At 51.3% G+C, this 24,995-nt stretch overlaps 1 protein-coding gene across 1 annotated transcript; it reads right to left on the bottom strand.

Moving 5' to 3' along the window:
- Positions 1-4,747: 4,747 nt before the first annotated feature.
- Positions 4,748-22,190, bottom strand: ZSCAN1 (zinc finger and SCAN domain containing 1). The gene is made up of 5 exons (XM_086688529.1): positions 21,821-22,190; positions 14,810-14,889; positions 8,126-8,237; positions 7,848-7,922; positions 4,748-7,628 (listed from the first exon to the last, which is right to left on the bottom strand). The coding sequence occupies exons 1-5, from the start codon at positions 22,188-22,190 to the stop codon at positions 6,649-6,651; spliced, it is 1,617 nt and encodes a 538-aa protein (XP_086544655.1). The 3' UTR covers positions 4,748-6,648.
- Between the last annotated feature and the right edge of the window lie 2,805 nt (positions 22,191-24,995).

Raw genomic sequence — 24,995 nt, 5'->3', positions numbered from 1 at the left:
GGCCGGACAAATGCCACGGCCGCCTTTGGCCGGGACTGCGCCTGCGCAGGCGGGCGCTGAACTACAACTCCCAGAGGGCCACGGGCAGGTTCCGTGCGCTTCTGCCCCACCCGTCGTCGCGCGGGACCGGACCCGAGTTCTAGTTTCGACGCCCGTACTTATGGCGCCCTCACGAGTGTCCACGCCGTGCGGGCTGTGTCGTGAGCCCCGCGAACGTCGCTCCCGCACTCTTAACAGCGGGGACTGGCCCGGGACTAGTTTAGACAGAGTGGTCAGGGGGGTCGGGGATGCTGAGCAAAGGCTGCGGGAAGAGCCTGGGGAGCAGTCTCCGGACCGGGGGCACAGCCGCGCTAAGGCCGCGGCGGAGAGGCCAGTGAGGAGGCATTGTGAGCGTCCAGGTGAGTCCCCTCGGAGTAGCGACACACTGCTTTCATATTGGAAATTGTGCCGTAAAACTTTATTGTTGTAAAACCAACCGGTGTTTCCAAAAATCAAACAAAATGCAAGACAACAATGATACACACACACAAAACGGAAACATTCACTAAGATGCCAAACACAGGAGCCGTTTACATTTTGCCACACCGACTCAGCTTTGCAGTACTTAGTACAGGGTTCTAGGAAACATCACGTGGTGGACATGTTTTTAAATTGCTTCACGTCATTGTCAAATGTGTGCATTTGAACAGCAGCATAATATTCAAAGCCCATGTGCCCTCGCTGACCGAATTTGTCATTTGCTGAACATTGACCAAGGCCTGCCAGGCGCTGAGCCCCGGGTACAGCAGCGCACAGTGGACTAGGTGCCAGTGGACAAGATGTGCACACTCGCCATTCCCCACTCAAGCCAGACTTACTTTCACTGATGAACACTGACCGTCCCTGGAGCAGTGAGTGGAAAGAATCTAACCAAGGCTGAGCCATGTGCACTTGCCCTTTTAAGAAAGACTGATTTATTCAAGTCAGGGTTTGCATGCTGAATTTGAAGCGAAGAACAAGTTTTAAGGGCATTTTTTTCTTTGAAAGAACTCTGACTCTGAAAACAGCAGAGAAGACAGTAAGAATTCTCATGTTAGGGAAGAACCTAGCTGGGTACATTTTTTACACACAAAGACACTTGAAAAGATTAGGCTGATTCTCAACATGAATGAAAGACCTTAAATTTCATAAGCCCTAAAACTGGTTGTTACAAAAAAAAATATAATGGATGGCTCAAAATCAGAATGCACTGATGTAAACAAGGCAAAGACAAGCTTATTGGCTTTTCTTTAAAGTGTCTTGTACATTCAAAGACTATAAAAGGCCCACATTTGTGATTGTCATACTGAAAGCCCACCTGCTCTTCTCTCTACTACAGTTTGAAGGCTTTAAAATATACATAAGATGTCAATTATCAGTTCCCTCACCTGCAAACCCAAATTCAAAGAGATACTTTTTTTTTCTTTTTTCTTCCACAAAATATGTACTCTACTCCCCCCCTCCCCCCCCCCCCCCCCGCCTTCCTTTTACTGGCTCAAAAGGTATGTATGTGTACACACTCCCATTATGAAATCTTTTTCTCAAAAAGGTCTGGGCAGAGTCCTGGTGATGAGCTGTTGATGCTGCCACACAGACTTGCCTGCTCACGGGGACATACCCCAGCCCTAATACCGAGCCGCGTGGCTCTACATACCTCCCTTGGGACTTGACCCTGTTACCTTCCTCTAGCCTTCTAATCCTTGTTTTTTTCCAACCAACTTTCACAAACTCAAATGCCTGCAGGGGCTGGGCTCTGTTTGAAGGGATGGATGCTGATGGTCTCAGCCAAGTGGTGCCACGTGGACAGGTAAGCCGAGTGTCGCAGGTCTGAACTTCTCAAAAGAAGCCAAAAATTTGGATCTCTGTGTGAAATCTCTTGATTCACAGGGTATTCAAAGAGTTTTAAAACACTGTCCGTTAAACAGGATGATCTGAAGGCTAGCTCTGTGATGCTCTCACCACTCCAGACCGTGTTGGTAACCAGTGGCTGGGTACCACTCAGGCCAGTCTCGACTTCCTCTAACCTCAGGGTCGCCTTCACCTGGCTGTGACAGGACCCTACCAGAAGCAGGTGCATTAGAAATCAGTGTGGCTTTCAAGGAATTCTATAATCATTATGGATAGCACAACTTCATTACATTCTAATTTTGTTAAATTGTTTGACATATACATTTAAATATATTACAGCATTTATCCTTGTGGATATATTTCATCCTTTAAACAAAAAATCATTTTGGGAGCCTCAGAACCTGGCAGTGCCCAGGCCTCTTCTCCTCCCAGAGGTCCTGGCTTCAGTGGGAAGGAGGGTGGTCTGTTTTCCTCTGGTTCCCTGGAGCGTGAGATGATGAGGATTTGCGCTGCATCACAGCACCCAGTGCCTGGCCCAGCAGATGCTCTGTGACAAGAGCTGGAGGACAGACGAGCCTGGGAAGTGTCCTAGTGGGCAGGTGTTGGGGTCTTGCAGGGGACGCTGGCAGAGGAAGGCACAGGGTGAGCCAAGCATGCAAGGAGTGAGGAGAAAGAGAAGAGAGGGGCTGGTGCTCTATCTCACTACAGCTTGAGCAGCATCTTGGGACTAGGCAGGCCGGGCAATTAACTCAGTTTGGCGGCTTTGGTGAATCGGGATTCGGAGGAGCGACTCTCCAGGCCCAGGGCCCTGGGCCACATCCTTGCCCCTGTCAGCCAAGGCAGAGGGTGTTGAGGGGAGCCTTCCATGGTGCTGCCAGCTCCCCTCCTCAGAGGTCCAGGTAAGGCTTCCTTGGCTGATTACTGCAGCCCTGCGGTGGGGTCTTGGCAGCGGCTGCAGCTCACATACTCATTTGGTTACCATTCACCCATTCTCACTCACGAAGGGCTGCTCTGGGCCAGGTGCTGGTAAAATGCTGCAGTGAAGACTTTTCTAAGCAGAGGAGGCATCCCTCGAGGAGGTGAGGAGGCCCAGCATACGAGTCATTGTGGAGACAAGCAGGAACTGAGTGGGCACAGGAGGCCAGCCTCCACCACCCCAGTGCCAAGAGCTACTGACGTGGGAAGAGATTCGAGGGAACTGGTCTGCTGGGCTTTATGTCATCTCAGCGTGTCTGTTTCAGAAGGATCTTGCTGGCTGTGGGTATTGGATGGGATGGAGGGGAGTGGACTGGAGGCAGAGTTCGCCTAGACACAGCTGCAGTCATCCAAAGATGGAGAAAAGACGATAGAAGAGAGGGAGGCGGGCACAGTTCAGTGCAGAGGAGAAACTGGAACAGGGCAAGCTTGGGGCCGTGGAGGGTGGAGAGACGGCATAGGGGAGGCTGTTGGTTTTCTTTCGCGCTAGGGTTCTTTGGACAAGCTCAGGTGGAGGACTGAGGGACACCAGGCAGATGTCACTGGAGGGCAGTTGGTCCGTGGGATGCCGAGGCAGACATCTTCGGAGAATTCACGCAAGGATGGCTGGGGGCGGGGGGGGGGGTGGGCATGGCAGTTAGGGATCTGAATGATGCCTTGCTGGCAGCAGCCCCCACTCTCTCCTGCAATCCTGCTCCATCTCAGAGAGCTATGAACATGCCTCTGACTTAGGGGGATCGGAATGGAAACTGCATTGGAATAAACTCCTGGTCACCAACCAGTGGGGACACTGGATAATCCTGTCCATCGTGTGTGCTGTACCTGAAGACTCAGGCTGACTGTGGGGTCAAAACCCTCTCCCCCACCTTGCCACCTGAGCTTCGAAGAAGAAACTCCGCCTCAGCAGGATGAGAAAGAAGGTGCTTGGGAAGGGAGCTGAAGCTCACAAGAAATTAAGGCATGGAGTAGAGCCGGAAGCCCTCAGTGAGGATAAGCCAGGATGCTGTAGCGAGGCAAGAACAAGGTCCGGAGGCCCAGCTAGAGAGAGCTCCAAGAAGGCAAGTGCAGCAAATAGCGCGAAGGCAGCAGAGGGACCTGCATGGCCCGGGAAGGTGCCAGGGGACACAGGCTACGGATGGGTGCAGGAAGGAGGCAGCTTGGTCGAGAAGCAGCAGTGGGCTGGGCGGGGCAGGTCCAGAAGAGTTTTCCAGTTGAAAGGCGACTTATGGATGATTTAAAGGAGAAGGTCTCTGCTTATGTGGGGTCAGAGTCAATCCAACACTATCCAAGTTCAAAAAAAAAAAAAAAAAAGACACTTGTAAGGCTTTTGTTGGCATGGGGGCAAGTGGTGCCCAGCGATGAAGGGGTAGGGATGGATGTCAAGCTGAATCCAGATGCACATGGGCCATCCCCAGCAGTGGTGGGGTGAACTGAGGCACCTGGGTGATCCAACACCTGCTCTGGGGAGATCCAGGGTGACCATAATGCCAGATTTTTATGTGACATCTATGGTTTGAAAAATGTTTGCATTTATCTTTTAAAAAAAACAAAAACACAAAGGTCATTCTGTGAGTCAAACGGAAACGTGTGCAGGTCAGTTTTGGTCAGTCCTGAAAATCCTGCCTAAAATCTTCCAGAAAGCAAGCAGATTAGTAGGTGTCAAGGGCTGAGAGAGGGGAGGTGGGAAGTGACTGCTAGTGGGTATGGGGAACCCATTTTGGGAGTGATGAAAATGTACCAGAATACATGGGTTGCACGACCCTATGCATGTACTTAATGCCATCGAATTGTGCATTATGAGTAGTTAAAATGGCACGTTTTAAGTTGTGTGTACTTTATCATAAAAAAAGAGTGAAAAAGGAAAAGGTGGGCTGGGACAAAGAAGAAGAAGAAGAAGAAGAAGAAGAAGAAGAAGAAGAAGAAGAAGAAGAAGAAGAAGAAAGGGAAAGACCACATAGAAGAGCCCTGCGTTTGTGCCAGGCTCCCAGGGTCTGTGAGGGCAGGCGGTGGCCTTCCCGGGAGTGCAGGAGGGCCGGCAGGTGAAGGGCGCCCCCCGGAAAAGCTCCTGGAACTGGCGCTGGCGAAGCTCCTCTTCTGTCGCCTGCGGAACACAGACGGCGGACTGCCCAGCTGAACGCGGCGCTGGGGGTCGCTGTCGCCCAAGGAACGCGGCAGGCGTGGCGACACCCAGACAAGCGGCGGGTCCCGGGTCGCCTGCAGGATGAGTCCGCCAGGGGTCGCTGTCGCCCGGGGAACGCGGTGGCGGGGGTGGCTGGTCCCAGGTTGTTCAGCTAGACGAGCCCTTCGGTGGTCGCTGTCATTCGGTTAGGTAAGCGGTAGGCGCGGCGACACCCGGGAGATAAGGTGGGTGTCCTGTCGTCCCACAGGACGAGCCCCCCGGGGGGGGGGTCACTGTCACCTGGGGTAAGCGGCAGGCGCGGCAACACCCAGAGACGCGGCGGGTCCCGGGTGACCTGTAGGACGAGTCCACCGGAGGTCGCTGTTACCCGAGGGATGCGGCGGCGGGGGTGGCAGGTCCTGGGTCGCTCCGCTGGACTAGTTCGCAGAGGGTCGTTGTCACCCGGGGTAAGCGGCAGGCGCGGCGACACCTGGGAGACGCGGTGGGTCGCGGGTCGCCCCACAGGACGAGCCCTTCGTGGGTCGCTGTCACCCGGGTTAAGCGGCAGGTGCGGGGACGCCCGGGGGATGCGGTGGGTCCCGGGTCGTCCCGCAGGACGAACACCCGGGGGCCACTGTCACCTGGGGAACGGGGCAGGCGCGGCGACACCCAGAGACGCAGCGGGTCCTGGGTTGCCTGCTGGACGCGTCCGCCAGGGGTCGCTGTCACCCGGGGGACGCGGCGGGGAGGATGGCGGGTCCCAGGTCCCTCCGCTGGACGAGTTCGCAGAGGGTCGCTGTCACCCGGGGTAAGCGGTAGGCGCGGCGACACCCGGGAGACGCGGTGGGTCCCAGGTCACCCCGCAGGACGAACACCCGGGGTCGCTGTCACCCGGGGAACGGGGCAGGCGCGGCGACACCCAGACACGCGGTGGTTCCTGGGTTGCCTGCAGGACGAGTCCGCCAGGGGTCGCTGTCACCCGGGGGACGCGGCGGCGGGGATGGCGGGTCCCAGGTCACTCCGCTGGACGAGTTCGCAGAGGTTCGTTGTCACCCGGGGTAGGCGGCAGGCGCGGCGACACCCGGGAGACGCGGTAGGTTCCGGGTCGCCCCGCAGGACGAGCCCTTCGTGGGTCGCTGTCACTCGGGGTAAGCGGCAGGCGCGGCGACACCCAGAGACGTGGCGTGTCCCGAGTCGCCTGCAGGACGAGTCCGCCAGGGGTCGCTGTCACCCGGGGAACGCGGCGGCGGGGGTGGCGGGTCCCGGGTCGCTCCGCAGGACTAGCCCTTCGGTGATTGCTGTCACTCGGGGTAAGCGGCAGGCGCGCCCGGTTCTGGGGTCGCCCCGCAGTATGTGTCCGCCGAAGGTCGCTGTTACCTGGAGAACGGGGCGGCGGCTCCCGGGTCGCCCCGCAGGACGAGTCCGCCGAAGGTCGCTGTCACTCGGGGTAAGAGGCAGGCGCGGCGACACCCAGAGACGCGGCGGGTCCGGGTCGCCCCGCAGGACGAGTCCGCGAGGGTCGCTGTCATCCGGGGGACACGGCGGCAGGGAAGCGGGTCCCGGGTCGCCCCGCAGGATGAGCCCACCGAGGGTCGCTGTCACCGGGGAGGGGGGGACGCGGTGGGTCCCGGGTCGCCCCGCGGGACGAGCCCGCCGGGGGGTCGCTGTCACCCGGGACGCACGTCCGCTCACTGCGTGGCGTGCAGCTTCTGGTGGTCGAGGAGGTGGACCATCCAGGGGAAGGCCTTCCCGCAGACGCCGCACTCGAAGGGCCGCTCGCGACCGGAGGGCTCGCGGCGGCCCGAGGGCTCGCGGCGGCCCGAGGTCTCGCGGCGGCCCGAAGGCTCCCGGCGGCCGGAAGGCTCCCCGCGGGCGGAGGGCTCCCCGAGACCGGAGGGCTCCTCGAGACCGGAGGGCTCCCCGCGGCCGGAGGGCTCCCCGAGACCCGAGGGCTCCCCGCGGCCGGAGGGCTCACCGCGCCGGCCTCCATCCGAGTCCTGGGCCTGCCCTGCCGCTTCCTGGGGGTCGGCCTCTCCTGGCTCCTCGCCCCCGCTCCGGCGGGGCCTCTTGGGCAGCGGCTCCAGCAGGTGGATCTTCCGATGCTCCCCCAGGACAGAGGCGTGCAGGAAGGTTTTGCCGCACTCAGGACACGAGAAGGGCCCCTCTTCCAGGTGGCGCTTTTGGTGCTCCATGAAGTGGGTGACCCAGGTGAAGACCTCCCCGCATTCGGCGCACGCGAAGGGCCGCGTCCCTGGGGGGACTGGCGGCGCCGCTGAGCTCCCGGAAGAGGGGGCAACAGCCGGTCGCCCTGACTCTTCGGGGGAGGCTTTGGTGTCTTTGAGTAAGGGCAGGTGGGTGCTGCTGGCATCACGGTCCCCAAGTCCCTTTTGGGGACTACTGCTCTGAGCACTTGGGAGGGTGAGGTCTGCAACCAGGCTGGGCTGAGGGCGTGGGTGCAGGGGCTTCTCTGGAGCAGGCCCTTGGCCCGCAGTGCCCTGAAGCACAGTGTCCCTGGGGGCAGCCCCTGACTGCCAGGCACTCCCTTCGGCCTGGGGAGTGTCCTGGGCCAGCCTGGGGAGACAGTGCCTGTTTTCGAGGGCTCTGTCCCGGACCTGCCCACAGGGAGGCTCATCCCAGACACTAGGCTTCACAGGCAAGCAGCCCAGGCCTGGGGAGGGTAAGGGAAAAGGGTTGTTAGTGAAGGGACAGAGGCTGGAGGCCACACTGCCTCCCCGCCCCTGCTCCCCAAGGGCTGCAGAGAAGGGCAGGCAGCCAGCTGCTGGTACTCAGTAGAGCCTTCTTGTTCTCCATCTTTCCCTCTCTTAAGATAAAGGGGCACGTGGGGTTGGGGGCAGATCCCACAGCCCCGGGGCCCCCTTGTCCTCACCTGGGCAGGCTGCTGAAGGGACCCCATGCTGCAGCATCCTCAGTCTGTCTGCCTTCATGCTGGGAGGCTGAAGCCCTGGTCAAGGGGTGGAAACGTTTGAGTAGCTGTTGGGGCAGGGGGTGCCAATATCAGTCCCCACTGTTGGTGTGCACAATCTGGAGGAGGTATAGAGTTAATCACCAAAGCTCCCCCCCCCCCACCCCCAACACTGCCATCAGCAAAGTCTAACCCTTGCCAGGCCCCAGTCCTCAGGATTGCTGTAGGACCCAAACACTCACCGAGTGAGCCCAGGGTGCAGGATGCCTCGGCCCCCGCCCTGGTGTGGGGACTCCGCTGGGGCTGGGCAGGCTGCAGCCACTCGCCCTCCTGGGGGAGCCCCAGCTCCGATGCCTGGAATGGCAAACACAGTCCCATTCAGCAACTGCCCCATGCCACCCACAGCTTGGAGCAGCCACCAGAGAGCCATCCACCCAGTGCCACCACAGCAGAGGGACAGACACCATTGCCTCCTTTCAAAAATCCAGGAATAGCGAAACTAAAGCCACTGCCTCCCCCCAAAAAAAGGTGCCAAAAAAAAAAAAAGCCACCAAACCAATAAATAGTAGTTAGTAACAGTTTATTGTGCATATAGGAATAGTCTGTGAACTGAGAGCTTTCAAATCCAAGATTGATAGGAAGTTTGGAGGCTTATACAGTGAAAGTGAGGAAGGCATTTTAACTTTTTTGGTGACAGTTATTACCTTTGTAATAGGTAATACTGGGGTTTTCCAGTGGCAGGGGTGACTCAAAGTGATTATTCTTACACTGCGTTTAGGAAGATGACCTAAGTTTCTTTAATAACCGCCAGAGGCATTTGCACAAGGTGGCCCAGATTATAATTCACTTGTTTTGCAGAACACACTAAATTAAGTTTCACTTACTGTGGCTTTAAGTGGCTTTGTCTGCTCAGGGAATGTTCAGATCTGGTTTCCTTTTTTATTTAATTTTAACATCCCAAATGCACATTCCCAGAGGGCTGTTACTAGGACATAATTTGAGACACCCCCCCCCCTTGCAAAATGGAAATACAAGGCTCCTTTGTGATGTGTTTTATGTGTCCAGTTCTGTGTCAATGTGACTAGGCTAAGGGATGACCTGATCGCTGGTAAAACATCATTCCTGGTATCTGTGGGAATGTCTCCAGGGAAGACCAGCATTTATACTAGTAGTCTGAGTAAAGGTCATCCTCACCAATGTGGGTGAACATCACCCAATCCTTTGAGGGCCCAAGTTGAACATGAAGGCAGAAGGGTGCCTTTATGCTCTCTGCTTGAGCTGGGACAGCCACCTTCTGCCCTCAGATATTGGACCCCACCTTGATTATTGGCCTTTGGACTCAGACTGGGACTCCTCGGGTCCTCAGACCTTTGGACTTGAGATGGAATCCCCACCAGAAGATCAGGGACTTCTTGGCCTTCATAATCATGTGAGCCAGTTCCTTATAGTAAATCTCTCTGCACTTGATCTTCGCCAAAAGGCCAAGAAGCAACAGTAAATCTCTCTGTATGTCTATATAAATCCTTCTGGTTTTGTTTCTGTGGAAAACCCTAACTAATACACCCTCACTTGAAAACCATTGACAATTTCATGGCAACAAGGTGGCATTAAGAAGAGTCCTATGTATGGAGTCAGGTCAACATCACTTATGGGGTTCTGAACTGTTCCTCACAGCTGCACTGTCCCTGAGAACAAGCGTGCCCCCCCCCCCCCCCCCCCGCCGAGGGTGGTGAGCAGCAGTGGGGCTCTAGGTCTCATCTGTCACCAAAGCACTCCTGTCACCCATCCCGCCAATGGGTACACAGATACCACACAAAGTGATATCAGTGCTTGCCACTGAATAGTGAGAATCTGAAACTTTCATCCAGGCTCTGGCTCCACTTGCTGTATGGCCCTGGGAGCTTTTCCTCTCTGGGTCTCAAAGGGGATATCTGCGCGACTCGCTCAGAGCTAGGCACCTGGCAAGGGCTTCGCAAACTTCCACTGTAGTGGCTGGGTCATTCAGGCTTTGTGGCTAGAGAAAGAGCACAGTGATATCCCTCAATACAAATGAACAATATTCGAGAAAGTGCATTGGGACCAACAAGAAGTGAGAAGCAGGCAGGAGGTCAAGCCCATGTTGGAAAGGCCTGTCTTTGGTTGGTCTCTGCTTTCTGCTTCTCTCAACCTACCCTCCCAGGGTGCTGGAGTGCAGGTGCAGGTGCAGGGTTCTAAGGCTTCCCAGAGGCCCAGACGGGACTGATAGGTGCTGGAGACTCACGGAGGGAGGGAGCTGAGGACAGGGTGCAGTGGGAGGGAATTAAGGTATAAGATTCTTCACTTTCAGGCTGGGAATATATGGATAATGTGTTTGGCTGAATTATTGATTTTCTGTCTCGTGCTAAATACTAGTTTTGATTATAAAACAACATTTATTGAATTCTATAACAGTCACCAGAGAGGCTGCCATCTGCAAGGGAGTAGGCAGGAATTCCTCTCCCTCTTCTTCCTGGTACCCCAACCACCTGAGACCTTCAGCTGCTGCCAGTCCTGCCTCCTCAGTGGCGGAGACCATGACCATGGATGGCGGAGGGGTTAAGTGAGAGAGAAAGCCCAGGATGCGTGTGCGCGCACGCGCTGGTGGGGGCGTGCTAGGGCATATTAGTCCGCCTGGCTTGGAAGCTTAGGTTGCCATGCAGAGATGTCTGCAGATATACAGACCTGGGCTAGGCACAAAAAACGGGATATTTCTGGGCCTTCTCTATATCTCCAAACACAAAAATGTCCCCAAAGTCCTGTTGGCCCTGGGGTCTGGTCATTCCAGGGACAGTGTTGGGCAATGAGTGAGATGTGAGGGCCCACATCTGTCATCTAACCAGCCAAGAAAAAGAAAATAAGAACAATGGGATATGTGAATGCCAACCAGCCTTTTACTGCTGTTGACGGATTATTGTTAATGGCGTTAGTTGAGGAAGTAGAGCTGGGTTTATGTCTAAAAAAGACTTGCCAGGGGTGGGGGTGGGACAAAATAGATGAAGGGGTCAAAAGGTACAAACTTCCAGTTATAAAAAAGGTAATTCCTGGGGCTGTAACATACGGATTGGAGATTATAGTTGATAATATATTGTAGATTTAAAAGTTGCTAAGAGTAAATCTTAAAAGTCCTCATCACAAGAAAAAAAAATGGTAACTGTGTGGTGATGGATGTTAACTGGACTTATTGTAGTTGATCATTTTGCAATATATACATATATTGAATCATTATGTTGTACACCTGATACATATTAATTGATGTTACACATCAGTTATATCAATTAAAAAGAAAAAGATGTTATAGATACAGTTGGGGGAAAAAAAAAAGTCCTTGAAGCCCAGACCCTAACTGCAGTGCATGGAGATGGAGTGTGAGCATGTGTGTGATTTCCAAGGGGAGAATTCAGGATAGAAAAGGGATTTTCATCAACACATCTGGCTATGTGTCAGGCACTTGTGGCCCATCTGGGGCTGACTTATCCATCATGTGCCAGAAATATAATGCCCAGAGCCCATGAAACTTTTTGGAGAAAGGGGTTTCTCATGATAATGTTTTAATTTCTTTTAAGAGCTGACACATACACAAAATGAACATAGCAACTATTCCAGCCTGGAACATATTCATCTTTATACCAAATGGTCATAAAATACAACTTTTACTATTTTGTGGAAGCTCATGAATATAACTTTGATATGATTTTTATGGGGCAAAAATTCTTAGGACCCACGAAATTCCTAACACAACCCTGGGTTCATTGTCCTCTCTACTTTGGTGTATGCAGTGTGTATTGATTTTTTATGGCTGCTGTAACAAATCATGACAAACTTAGCGGCTGAAAACAACACAGATTTCTCTCACAGCTCTGGAGGCCAGAAATCAGTTTCTCTGGGCTAAAGTTAGAGTTGGCCAAGGCTCATTCCTTCTGAAGGCTCTCCAGGGATGGTCTGTTCCCTGGACTTTTCTCAGCTTCTAGACACATCCACATTCTTTGTTTTATGGCCGTTCCTCCATTTTCACTACCTCTGTGCACAGGCCACTGCCCTGTCTCCTGTTGTTAAACCTCCTTCTGCCTCCCTCTTTTAAGTACACTTGTGATTACATTTAGAATCCACTCAGATAGTCCAGGATAATCTCCTCTGCTCACATTCCATACTTAATCACCTGCAAAGTCCCTTTTGCCACCTATGGTAACATTCCCAGGTCCCAAGGATGAGGACATGGACATTTGGTGGGGCCAAGGGGGTTGGTGGAGTCATTATTCATCCTGCCACACAGTGTGTGTTTGAAGTTTTCCACGATAAAAAGTTTTACAAAAAGATACTTGAAAATATATTTCTAGGGTGCCTGGGTGGCTCAGTCGGTTAAGTGTCTGACTCTTGGTTTCAGCTCAGGTTGTGATCTCCTGGTCGTGAGATTGAGCCCTAAGTAGGGCTCCACGTGCTGAGCATGGAGCCTGCTTGGGATTTACTCTCTCCCTTTCTCTCAGTCTCTCCTCTCCCCTCTCAAATAAAGAAATAAACAAAAAAGATATTTCCTCCTGCAAGCCTAAAACAAGACAACTAATAACTCTTTTTTCCCTCTCAGCCATAGCAGGTCAGAGATAGAAACTCACACAGGTGAGTTCAAGGGCGGGGATGATCTGCCGGTGATGTCTACAAAGGTACACATGTTTCTTTGGTGGGATGGGCTCTTCTGCTGAGGGTGGGTGGATTATTCATCTTTTGTCTCATGTTTTCGTTTAGATGTCTTTCTTTTATTGTTGTTAATTAACTAAAGATGAAAACGGTCTCCAGGCAGAAGAACATAGTGGCCAGAGAAGAAACAAAATACAGACTGGTGGGTCCTTCAAAAAACCAGCCATGCAAATCAAACCTCAAAATGATGCTAGACCCCAGTAGCATGAGTGGGGTGGTCTCTGGGGATACACAAGGGACTGGACTTTGGCTTGATGGGAAATATTCTCATTTTTAATGGTTCTTTCGTTTAACTTATCTTAATTTTACTTAATTGTATAAAATTGTTGTGTGTATGTGTGTGTGTGTGCATGTATGTATGTATGCGTGTGTATGCACACATGTTCATATGCGGGTGTGAATTTTAACACATATATAGATTCATGAAACTACTACCACAGTCAGGACCAGAATGGTCCCACCACCTGGGGAAAACTCCCTCGTGCTGGCCCCATATAGTCACACGTTTCATCAACCCAGAACTCCTGCCTGGTGTCCACTGATCTGTTCTCTGTGGCTATCATTTTGTCTTTTCAAGATTGTCATATAAATGGGATTTCATAGTATGTACCTATTGAGATTAACTGTTTTGATAGCATAGTGGCCTTCAGATCCATCCAAGTTGTGTGTGAATCAAGAGTTTCTTCCATTATGTTGCTGAGTAGTATTCCATGGTGTGCAGGATAAGTGAGTGTTTATCCAAGCACAGGGACATGTAGGTTGTTTCCAGTTTGGGGCTATTACAAACAAATGCTATGAATATTTGTGTACAGGTTTTTGTAGGAACATGAGTTTTTGTTTCATTTGGGTAAACACCCAGTCCCAGGAGGGGGATTGCTGGGTCATATGTCATGTATATACTTAACTTTATAAGAAACAATCAAACCATTTTTCCATTTTCCATTCCTACCAGCAATGAAACAGTTCCAGTTTTTCCACATCCTTGCCAGCACTTGGTGCTGTCCCTCTTTCTACTTTTAACCATTCCAGCAGGTGTGTAATGATGTCTCACCGTGGTTTTAATTTGCATTTCCCTGATGGCTAGTGATCTTCCATCTTCCAAATGTGCTCATTGTGATATTCCCATTTTTAAAAGGTAAGCACATGACTCCTGTCCTTTTTCTCTCTGAGCACGGACATAGAAAACACAAGGAAGCCAAAGATGCTTCCAGGTTGCTTGTGAATGGTGTAGAGGGGCTTGGGAGGGGAAGATGGCGGTATGGATCATGAATGAGGGGGGCCACACGACCCTGTATGAAAGGCAGGATGCCTCATGGACACCCAGGCTGACAGCCACCTGCAGGGGATGAAGATCCTGACAGGGGTTTCGCACGGAGGGTTAACATTTCAGAGGGGCAGATTAGTGAGAGACAGAGGGGCCTGTGGTCTCGGAAAGGGTGAGGTCACAGAGGTGACAGGAGGTGAGAGCAAGGTGCTGTGAATCTGGTGCCACGGGGAAGGAAATGTGGTTTGGCTTTTGTTTCTTTTGTGATTTACCTGTTAACAAATCTACATGGTCTTCCCTGCTCCCCCATGCCCCCCCCCCACCCGGTTTTAATCACTCCGGTCCCTGCTGGAGGCCTGTCCCCATCACTCGGTGAGTGCCAGCCACACCAAGTTTCCCTAGGTCCCTGACACACACTTGATCCCAGGTCCCCTCTCACTTGGGGCCTTTGCAGGAACAGATCTTGCTGCCAGGGACACCCTCTCAGAGTCTTTCCTGGCTCCTCCAAGAATCCACAGGGCTTTCTGGTATAAGACTACTACAGAGAGTAACACAGATGGGACCCAGGCCAGGGCCCCCAGGCACCTATGTGCCAGCACTTGGGAGGGGTAGCACCAGAAATCTTTCGACTGCCCAGCATGTAGTCGTGGGCTACAGCATCTGGCTTGTGTCTGGGAAAGGACTGGATGAGGGCCCAAGTGGAGGGGGATAAAGATGGTGTCTGTGATGTCTGCAGCAAAGCACAGCCCTATTTTACTGTATCTGGCCCGGCATTGAGCCCCAGCAGGTTTTGGGATTCGTGGGACCACTTAGAGGTGTGGAGTTCAGGCTTCTTGGGAGTGTTGGGGACAGCCTTGCACAGAGCTTGGGTGGGATGTCCTTGAGCCTGTCACAGCACTGATGCCCGTGGTGCCCTGGGAATGTAGGAGCATGGAGCCAGGGGCCCTGGGCTCACCTGGCATGGGTCTTTCTGGTTCTTCCCGTCTTCCTCCTCGCTGATGCTCCCGTCCTGGTGGTCGGTGAGAGATACCAGAACTGGGTGGGAGAAAGGGATGGTGAGAGGCTTGTGGGCCCAGAGCCCCCAAATCCCCCAGGTTTCCTGCACCAGGAGGGCAACACATCCCAGGAACATCTCTGAAGACCCCCAGTGAGGCCAAGGTAAGAGCAATAGTGTGTCACTGCCTCCATCCTTCCAACAAGCTTCTAAATGCAGCCCCACCCCACCTCCTGCTCCAGACCTTTCCACGGCTGCCAGGCATGCCATGGTGATCCCAGAGGCAGCCAAGGACAGGTCTTCTCACCCAACACTCCATGCCCATGTGTGCTCCTGAGAGGCCCATGAAGAGGACATATCCTGTAGCACTAACATGAAAAGCCTGGACAGAAGTCTTTATGAGGTGGAATGTGGTCAGGTAGCAAAGACGGTTGAAGCAGAGCCCCCTTGGATCTACCACAAAACACATTGTAGAGGGACAAAAGCCAGGGCAGAATAACAGTTAACAGAAGGGACACCATTTATAGAAGGTTTAGGACTTGGGAAACAGAGCCATACACTGTTATGGATACAAAATAAGAGGAAAAAGTACAAACATGCACATGCAATGAGAGATTCAAGGCTTTGCCTCTGGAGCAACAGGGAGAGTAGGGTTGAGAGGAATGTGAGGGGACATGAGGATCCAGTGAACCCCACAGTGTGTCATTTCTTCAAATCAAGCTGCCTTTCAGGAGGTTAGGCTCTGAGATGGCTTCATGGCAGTTACACAGGTGTTCATTATAATACTTTCCATAGTTTTATAGGCTCAAAATGTGTCATATAAAAAGCAAACTGTAGTTTTGGAAAGAAATTTGGCAGTTCCTCAAAAAGTTATACATAGAGTTACCATAGGACCTATCACTTCTCCTCCTTAGGTGTGTTCCCAAGGGAGATGAAAATATGTCCACACAAGTATCTGTATGTGAATGCTCATAGCAGGATTGTTCATCATAGCCCCAAAGTGGAAACAACCCAAATGTCCATCAGCTGATAAATGGAGAAACAAACTGTGGTATATCCATACAATGGGGTATTATTCAGCCATAAAAAAAAAAAAAATGAAGTACTGATATATTTTACAACACGGATGAATCTTGAAAACCTTATGCTAAGTGAAAGAAGCCAGACACAAAAGGCCACATATTGTGTGATTTCATTTATATGAAATGTACAGAACAGACAAATCCATAAAGACAAAAAGTAGATTAGATTAGGGGGGAGAAGAGAATGGGGAGTGACTGCTAATGGTCTGAGGTTTACTTTTGGAGGGAGCAAAATGTTTTGGAATTAGATGGTGATAATGGTTGCACAACTCTGTGAATATATGAAAAATCACTGAATTGTGTATTTTTAAGTGGGTGAATTATATGGTATGGAAATTATGTTTCAATAACATTATTATTTTTAAAAAGCAAACAGGAAGGTAACATTACCAAAAAACGGCAGAGTAGGGAGCTCCCAAAGTCAATCCCTCCACAATTAAGCATCCACAATTAAGCAACAATTAAGCTGGCAAAAACTTCCAGACTTAACTTTTTGGGAACTTGAATTTGATTAAAAAAAAAAAAAAAAAAAAACAAGGATGAGGGAATGCTTAATGAAGAAAGAAGCTATTGAATTTCAACTAGAAGGTTTTGTGGCATTTTTACTTACCTGCCTACCAACCCCACTCCCCAGCTAAAAGGGGCTGTGGGGATGGCAATCCATATTATTGGTGTGGCTTGCTGAAGCCACAGGGGGCAGGACATATCTTGTTCCCAGAGAATTGCATTTGTGTGTTTTGACCTGTCTGGTGACTCTCTGAAGGATTGGGTCAGGAGGTTGCCTTCCTTATGCCCTTTCAGAACCCTCAGGACTGGAGTGGCCTCCTGAACAGCATTTGCCAAAAGCATTTAAAGGCACATACTAGTCACAACCTGACATACTAGTCACCTGAAACAAGGGATAAGTGGAGCAAGCAGCAGTGAGACCAAAATGCCTAGGAAAGAAGAGTCTGGAGAAAGAAGTACATGTAGGAATAAGGACTTTACTAGAGAGTCTAGCAGGCCATGCATATGCTCAGGGCTAAACACATGGTAGGAAACATGAGAAGATCCCAAGCTTTCATCTCTGGTTGATCTTTAGGTCCCATTAACTGGGAAGTGAAGACTTAAAGATAGTTGTAAATGGAGTGGCTAAGCATTGAAGGAGGACCTCAACTCAGAGCCAACCAACAAAAACCAGGAGAGTTTTGTTTTGTTGGCTCCAGGCATTTAAGGAAATCTCTGTCACATCACTAGCTAACCACTAAATTCGTGAAACAGAAACTTTAGTAAGCACACACAACAAAGAATGTAGTTTTTACAAAATAGTTCAAAAATAGTTTAAAGAAGTTATCAAAATAAACAATTAAATCCACAATAAGCATAAACAGGCCCTGGAGAGGGAAGAGAATCTGATATCCAGAGTTATCACATTATATTATCAAATACTAAAAATGCCCAGTTTCCAACAACAAATTAAGAAGCATACAAAGAACCAAGAAATTATATCTCATTCACAAGAATAAAAGAAACTAATGGAAACTATCCTTGAGGAAGCCCAGACATTGGACTTAACTAGACAAAGATTTGAAATCAACTGTCTTAAATACCTTCAAAGAGCTAAAGGAATACATAAAGAGCTATCAAAAATCAGGGTAATTGTGTTCTCAACAAATAAAGGATATCAATAAGGAGAAACTATAAAAAGGAACCAAATAGAAATTCTGGAGCAGAGTATAAGAACTAAAATGAAAAATTTGCTAGAGAGGTTCAACAGCAGATTTAAGCTGGCAGAGAAAAGGATCAGTAAACTTGAAGATAGGTCAATTAAAATTGTACAGTCTGAGGAGAAGAAAAATGAACAGGGCCTAAGGGACTTGTGGGAACACCATAAAACATACCAACAGACATATAGTGGGAATCCCAGAAGGAGAAGATCAAAAGAGAGTGAAAATATTTTTAAAAATAATGGCTGGAAACTTCCTAAAATAGATACAATACATGAATCTACACATTCAAGAAGCTGAACAAACTCCAGTAGGATGAACTCAAAGAGACCCACACTGAGACATGCTATAATCAAACTCTCATGTGGTTCCACATATCAAAATCAAGCTTCGTACTGCACCATATTAATAGATCACATGATCATCTCAATTGACGAGGAGAAAGCATTTGATGTAAGCCAGCACCCTTTCATGATACAGCATCATAATTTTGAGGGACTGAAAGCTTACCCCCAATCAAGAATGAGGCAAGTATGTTTGCTTTTACCACTTCTATTGAACATTGTACTGGAAGTTCTAGCCAAAGCAATTAGGCAACAAAAAGAAAAAAAAAAAAGGCATCTAAATTGGAGAGGAAGGGGTGCCTGGCTGGCTCAGTGGGTGGAGTGTGTGACTCTTGATCTGGGGGTTGTGAGTTTGAGCCCTGCGTTCGATGCAGAGACTTCTTAAAAATAAAATCTTAAAAAAAAATAAAAATAAATTGGAAAGGAAGAAGAAAAACTATCTGTATTCACAGATGGCATGAGCTAATTAGTGAATTCAGCAAAGTTACAGGACACAATATCAACACATAAAAATTAGTGTGTTTCCATAAACACCAGTGAACAACCCCAAAAGGAAACTAAGGAAATTTCATTTATAATAAGAATCAGTTCCACTTATAGACTCAAAAAGAATAAAATACTTAGGAATAAATTTAGCCTGGGAGGTACAAGGCTTGTACATTGAAATCCGGAAAACTGCTGAAAGGAATTAAAGAAAAATAACATGATTATTTATTATTATTATTAAACACATTCTGTGTTCATGGATTAGAAAATTTAATATTATTAAGACAGCAAAATTATTTAGTGATCTACAGGTCCAATGTAATCCCTGTAAATACCCCAACAGCCTTTTTTCCTTCTTTGCAGAAATAAAAAGCTGGTCCTAAAATTTATATAAAATTGCCAGGGACCCAGAATAGCCAAAACAGCCCTAAAATAGGACAAAGTTGGAAGACACATACCTCTTGATTTCAAAATTTACTACAATTTTCAAAACTTGCTACAAGACAAATTTGGCATAAAGACAGACTTGTAGAATGGAAAGGAATTGAGAGTCCAGAACTAAGAGAGTCCAGAACTAAGAATCTACGGCCAATTGATTTGTCACAAATGTACCAGGACCATTCAGTGGGGAAAAGGAGTCTTTTTAACAGTGGTGCTGGGACTACTGGTAATCCACGTGCAAAAGAATAAAGTTGGACCCTTACTTCATACAATATACCCAACAGTGCCTGGTGGTTGCCAAAGGCCCATCCTTGGATCTTCCTGCTGTTTCTGTTCACCTGCCTTTTCCCCTCCTGGATTGGCTGTGCGCCCACTAGGTGTCTGGTATTGCCCACTGTCCAGGAACCACCTGGTGGTGGATGCAGAGCTCTTGCTCTCATAAAGCTCACATAAACTAGGACAGAGAACTAGGACACATGCAGGGAAAGGATAAACCCTAAAAACATCGCAGAGGGGTAAGGACCCCGAAGAACATGAGTGGCATCTTGCAGGGCAGCCTCTCAGAGGGATGGATGTCTGAGCCAGGCCTTGAAGATGAGCTGGCTACCCCTGGATCCAGTGAGGGTCAAGGCTGCAGACTGTAGGGAGGGAAGGCCCTGGAGGCAGGTGATCAGAGCACCCAGCCAGGACAGGATCTGGGGTCAGAACTGCTGCAGGGTTGGCATAGGAGCTGACAGCTCCCTCTGCTTCTGTGTGAACAGAAGGTAGGATGATGGTTGTGGGGAGTCATTAAACTTTTGATTGCTGAGGCAACCATTTCAAATACATCCATCTGGAATAAACATATTTGCAGCTGTATGACACAGCTTCCAGCAAAAAAGGAGATAAGGAATTGGGCAGCCCCCAGTCATGGAGGTCCCTCTTTCGGAAAGCCCTGGGTAGTCCAGATAACTGACAGTTTGGGTGACCTAGTTCTCCTTTCTCACACTCTAATTACCACTCTTCTGCTTTAAATTAGCCAATAAAGAGTATATTTCTAAGACCCTAGACAGCCTCCCTCCAATAAAAGCAGAGCCCCAGGCGTGTGCTCTCTCTCCCAGTGCTCTCCCTCTTGTGCCTGAGAGCATCACTGTCAATAAACAGGCTGCAGTGGGCGCAACACTCCTGGGTACCCAGGTTCACGGCTGGGCCAGAGGGAGGGACACACTATGGACTAAAATGAGAAGAGACCTGTTCTGTTCAGATATTTTTCCAGACACCAGCCATCAGGAACTTTGAATGGAAATATTGGCTCTGTCTTCACCCTGCGGGCCACAGCAACTGGAGAGGACCACTCACAGGAAAGAGAGTCAGGCTCCCACTGGATTTCATCTGGGCTTTAGGCACCCTGTCCACAGCCCTGCCCCAGCCAGCCCCTGGGCACATCTCATCCTCAGTGTGCATCTCTTCCTGTTCCTTCCCACTCACTCACTCCAGGAGGTTCCCCACCCAAGGAATGAAGCCTAATCTTGAGACAGCAGCATGCAGATGCCACCTGCCCATGTCCCTGACTTCCAGGCATTCACGCAGCAGGTAGAAACGCCTTCTTATGCCCAGCCACCTGCTGCTCCAACTACCTCACTGTCCACAGGACCACAACTTGTGCAAAACATGTACACAATCCCCCTGCTGAAAAATGATACAGAATCTCAAGATGGCAACAGCAGAGTATTAATGCTAGCCTGGGCCTCCTAAGTGTGGCAGGCTGTGTGGGTCCACCAGGGGCCAGATGCAAAAGCTTTTTGGCCTCTTTGTCCCTGGAACAGTGAATTCCAAGGGCTACTTTATCTGCCTTGCACGTCTTCATGATGCCACAGGAACCCAGGAACAAGAGTCCATGATGGCATTCAGTGCCTTCTAACTTGGACTAGGCTCTTGCCTCTGCAAAACGGGACATGCAGCTTTCCTGAGCACGTCAGCCAGCTTCCTGCAGGCAGTGTGGAGACCTGAGACCCCTGTTTTCTGTAGATTTTGAGGCTTTTCTGAACCGAAGGCCTGAAGACACCCTGATCACAGCACCTGTGCCAGGCCCTGAGTTGACCTCCTCCAGATGTTGTGATGGGGTCTGCACTTTTGTTGACATTACTAGGAAAGAGGGAACCCATTTCATGGGCCTGGGAGGCTGGGAGTTCTACAGAGTCACAGGGGCAAGAAAGCATGAGGACAAAGCACCTGTGGAGGAGAGGGGAGCCCAGGTAGCATCAGATCCGCCCGTGGACCTTGCAGCTATCGGAGTCCCCTCCATCTGTTGAGCTCCCTCTAACACCCATTCTGTGACAACTGTGGCCCCAGGTGTCTGTCTCCACAACCAGCCTGTGGACCTCTGAGATGGGTCTGTGTCCCATGGACTGGAAGCAGGGGAGGGACTAGCCACCTCCGGGATCCTGGACAGGGCCTGAGGTGGGAGGCACGTGGTCCACAGCATCTCGTGTGGGCTGAGGGACCCGGGGTCCTTCTGACGGAGAGCAGACAAATGCAAAGCCACAGGCCAGATGGATACATGGTAAAATGGAGGAATCCTCAATTACCGACTGAGAGAAGTGAGGCAGACAGAGGTGTGCAGCACAATGACATTTATGTAAAAAAAACAAACAAAATCAAAAACACAGGTGTGTGATACGACAATGTGCACTGGGTAGGACATGTACAGGCAGGGGTTCTGCTCAGATGGTCTGGGGCGCTGCTGGTCGGGAGGGGGAACGGGACAGGAGCGGGTGGGAGCAGTGCTGGGTGGATGCGACACTGTGAGTCCGAAAGGAAAAAGCAGCGCGATCCTTGGGCACCGGGCCACAGAGACACTGGCCAGAACCCAAACCCGGCACCTGCTCCTCCCCTGCAGCCACTCGCTCTCAGGGGTGAGGCCCGTCCCCTCACCTTCCTGCTGCGACATCTGTGTGAGGTCCTCCACCAGGCTAGCGGCCTCCCTGCAGGTGCGAGGGCCCTGCGACTGCACCCAGGTCCTCATCTTGCTGGGCAGCGCACCCAGGAACTGCTCCAGCACCAGCAGCTCCAGCATCTGCTCCTTGGAGTGCGCCTCGGGCCGCAGCCACTGGCGGCACAGCATCCAGAGCTGGCCCAGCGCGCGGTGTGGCCCTCCTGCCACGCGGTACTGGAACTGTCGGAAACGCAGGCGCCAGGCCTCAGTATCCCCAGGGCCGGCCAGCTGAGGGGCCCTGTCCTGCTCCCTCAGGGCTGGGGTCTGGGGACTCCTGGGGGAGGCGAGGGCTCTGGCCAGCGGGAGCATCTCTCCGGCCTCAGGGGGCAAGCGAACTGGATCCCAGGACAGTCCCAGCAGCTCCAGACAAACCCAGGTGGCGGCAGGCAGATGCAGTCAGCAGTCAGGGCCTGCAGAGAGGGGCAGGCGCAAAGTGGCCACATCAGATGGTAGCCATCACCTTGCTCAGGACTCCCCTTGGCTCCCCACCTCCTTGCCCTGACCTCCAGTTCCCAAGGAATTGACCTTAGCCCTCCCCATCTCATTCTGACCTGATCTTACACATGGCCCTCACAGGCTACATTGTGAAGACAACACACTGGTCACCCCAGGGCCTTTGCACCTACTGTTCCACCCACACTCCTCTCTGATGCTCATCCCAGCTCAGCTGTCACCACACCAGGGTGTCACCATGCTCTGGTTCAGAATGTCACCCTTGTCTCCTCAAGCTCACTGTGCTGTCTTCACAACCCTCATCTCATCATGAACATATCTCATTTCCCTACTTAGCCTAGTATCCATTTCCATCCTTCATTCATTTAGTCATTCAATACACGGTTTACAGAGCATCTAGGGGAACAGGATTCCTGCCCTGGTGGAGTAGCCAGCACTGCCCAGCAGAACTTCCTATGGGGTTAGAAATGCTCTCCACCTGTACTGTCCAACGTGGTAGCATCAGCTACATAGGGCTCCTGAGCACTTAAAATAAGGAACTGGAGTTTAAATCCCCTTTAAATGGAAACAGCTGGATATGCTATGCAATAGCACAGTAGAGGCCTCCTGCCTTGCCTGTAGCTTTCTGGCCTTTTCTACTTGCCTATGCTGTCTACTTCTGGCCAAGTTAGAGCTGAAGGAGGAGGTAGTAAGGAGGACAAGGGAGGGATAGAGACTTTAAAAGCAGAGGGAAAGTGGAAAGGGCAGGGAGAAAATAGCATTTTGTGCATCTTCCAAGCTTCCTATAGTGAACATATAACTGAAATGTTAGTCATAAAAATAAAAACGAGCAGGTTTTTTTTTTTCTTTTTTTTCTTTTTTTTAACACTTGTACTCTGTGCTGATCCGATGATGAAAGTAAAAGCTGGCACGACCTTTCTGGAAAGCACTGTGGCAGCTTGTATATCAAGACGATTCTGGAAGTTCGCATGCTGTGGAATTTATCTGAAATTGGGACAAAGATTTAGGCACCAAGATTCACAACAAAAGTGCCCAAAAGTCAAGCCTGGCGGGATCAACTGCCCTCCCATCACCTGGCAAAGAATTTAGGACTGCAAAATACATGGTAACATTACATGCTCAAGGGAAGCACAGACATGACATATAGATGGCATGAGGTACAGGGGAGAGTGGGATGCAAAATGATGTATGAGGGTCCCAAAAAGGGCCACTGGGAAAGAAGCCCAAGGGTGGCCAGCCATATACTCCGTGTTCTTCCTAGTCTCTGAATCTCCCCCAAATGGTATTGTGATCATGTGGAGGGAGGGGAGGAAAGAACAAAACCATTGAAGAAGGATTTTTAATGACATGGGAAATGCTTATGACAAGTGAAAAGCGGAGGAACATTCCATGTGATTTTTTCCTTCTGGATCCTCTGGAGAACTTTTCATGTGCACGTGTGTGGGTTTTACAATCAGGAAGAAAGGAGAGGTGTACCAAGGCAGGGAGGGCAACTCACGAGGGCTGTGCCCTGCCAGTAAGCTTCAAGCCTGCTTTCTGACGCCAGCACCCTGACTGGGAGTTTACAAGCTCTGTCACCCCTGCTGAGACCACAGGCAAAAACACTCTTATGCTGTAGTAACACTTTCCTATGTGTAGTTTTTAAAAAGTAAAAGGGCCCGTTCGCAGCTCCACAAGGTTCAAGCAGCCATTCTGCTCTGGGATCTCAGACCTTACCCTTCTCGCCGGTGAGCAGGGAAGTGCGCCCCGGGCAGATTCCAGGGTGGAGAACTGCAGCCCCTCAGCACCCTCCGGGGTCCTGGGATGAAGTCTACGTGGGGAGAAGCTGAGTTTATGGAGGATCTAGAGGGGATCAAGTGGGGCCCCTAGCTGAAAGCACCCGAGGCCTATGGGCACGTGTCTGGGGTCCACAGTGGGGGGATGATGTTGTCATGTGGGGGTGTGGACCACATGGGAAGCCCAGGCTGATGAGGGGTCCTGAGAGATGTAGGGGTCTTAGGCTGATGGGGCGGGGACTTAACGTCTATGTAGCAAGGAGGCTCTGGGGCCTACGTAGGGAGAGCTGTGGTCTTGAGGTCCTGGAGATCCACTCTGGGGGTAACCTGGATTGATGTGGGGAGGGGGTCTCTGAGTGTCACTTGTGGGGCTCCAAGCCACGTGGACAGGCCAGGCTTACCTGGGGTGGGCACTGACATCTGTTGCTGACACTGTGTCAGGTTCGGGGCTGCTGGCTGGTGGGGGGAGGGAGGGCTTGGGCTGGGCGGAGGGGGGTCCGGAGCGGACGAACGAGGGTGGAGGGGCTTTCTGCCCCGGCTTCTGGGGAGGGGAGATGCCAACCGGGGCCAGGGCTGGGCGGAAGGGCGCGCCGCGGCCCCCTGCCCCCTCCACCTCAGCCCCCCGCGTGGCCTGCGAGGCTCGCCCGTCTCCCTCATCCCGGGGCACCTCGGGGCCCCCCGACGGCTTCCCCGACCCGGCTCGGCCCCGCCGCCTGCCCCGGGCTGTGCCTCCCGCCCGAGCCCGGACTCGTCTCCACCCGCGCTTCCTCTAACGCGATCCCGGCCAGCGCCCGCCGACTCCGGAGCCCTCGGCCCGCGCCGCGGCCCCTTCCCGCGGCCGGCCAGCCCGGCGGGCGCACTGATGGACGAGGGACGGGCGGCGGGA

This window comes from Puma concolor, chromosome E2 (genome assembly GCF_028749965.1).
Source record: "Puma concolor isolate L17-30 chromosome E2, mPumCon1.1.hap2, whole genome shotgun sequence".
NCBI classification, from domain to species: Eukaryota; Metazoa; Chordata; class Mammalia; order Carnivora; family Felidae; genus Puma; species Puma concolor.
The sequence above is the reverse complement of the archived record's forward strand: the minus strand, read 5'-3'. Positions and strand labels throughout refer to the sequence as shown.

Bases quoted from the DNA above. Each gene is read 5' to 3' on its own strand.
- ZSCAN1 (XM_086688529.1), bottom strand. From the start codon at position 22,190: ATGCTCCCGCTGGCCAGAGCCCTCGCCTCCCCCAGGAGTCCCCAGACC. The intron at 8,238-14,809 runs GTGAGCCCAGGG...TTGCCATTCCAG, and splicing joins ACCAGAAAGACCCATGCCAG to GCATCGGAGCTGGGGCTCCC. The intron at 7,629-7,847 runs GTGAGGACAAGG...TACCCTCCCCAG, and splicing joins CCCTTCAGCAGCCTGCCCAG to GCCTGGGCTGCTTGCCTGTG.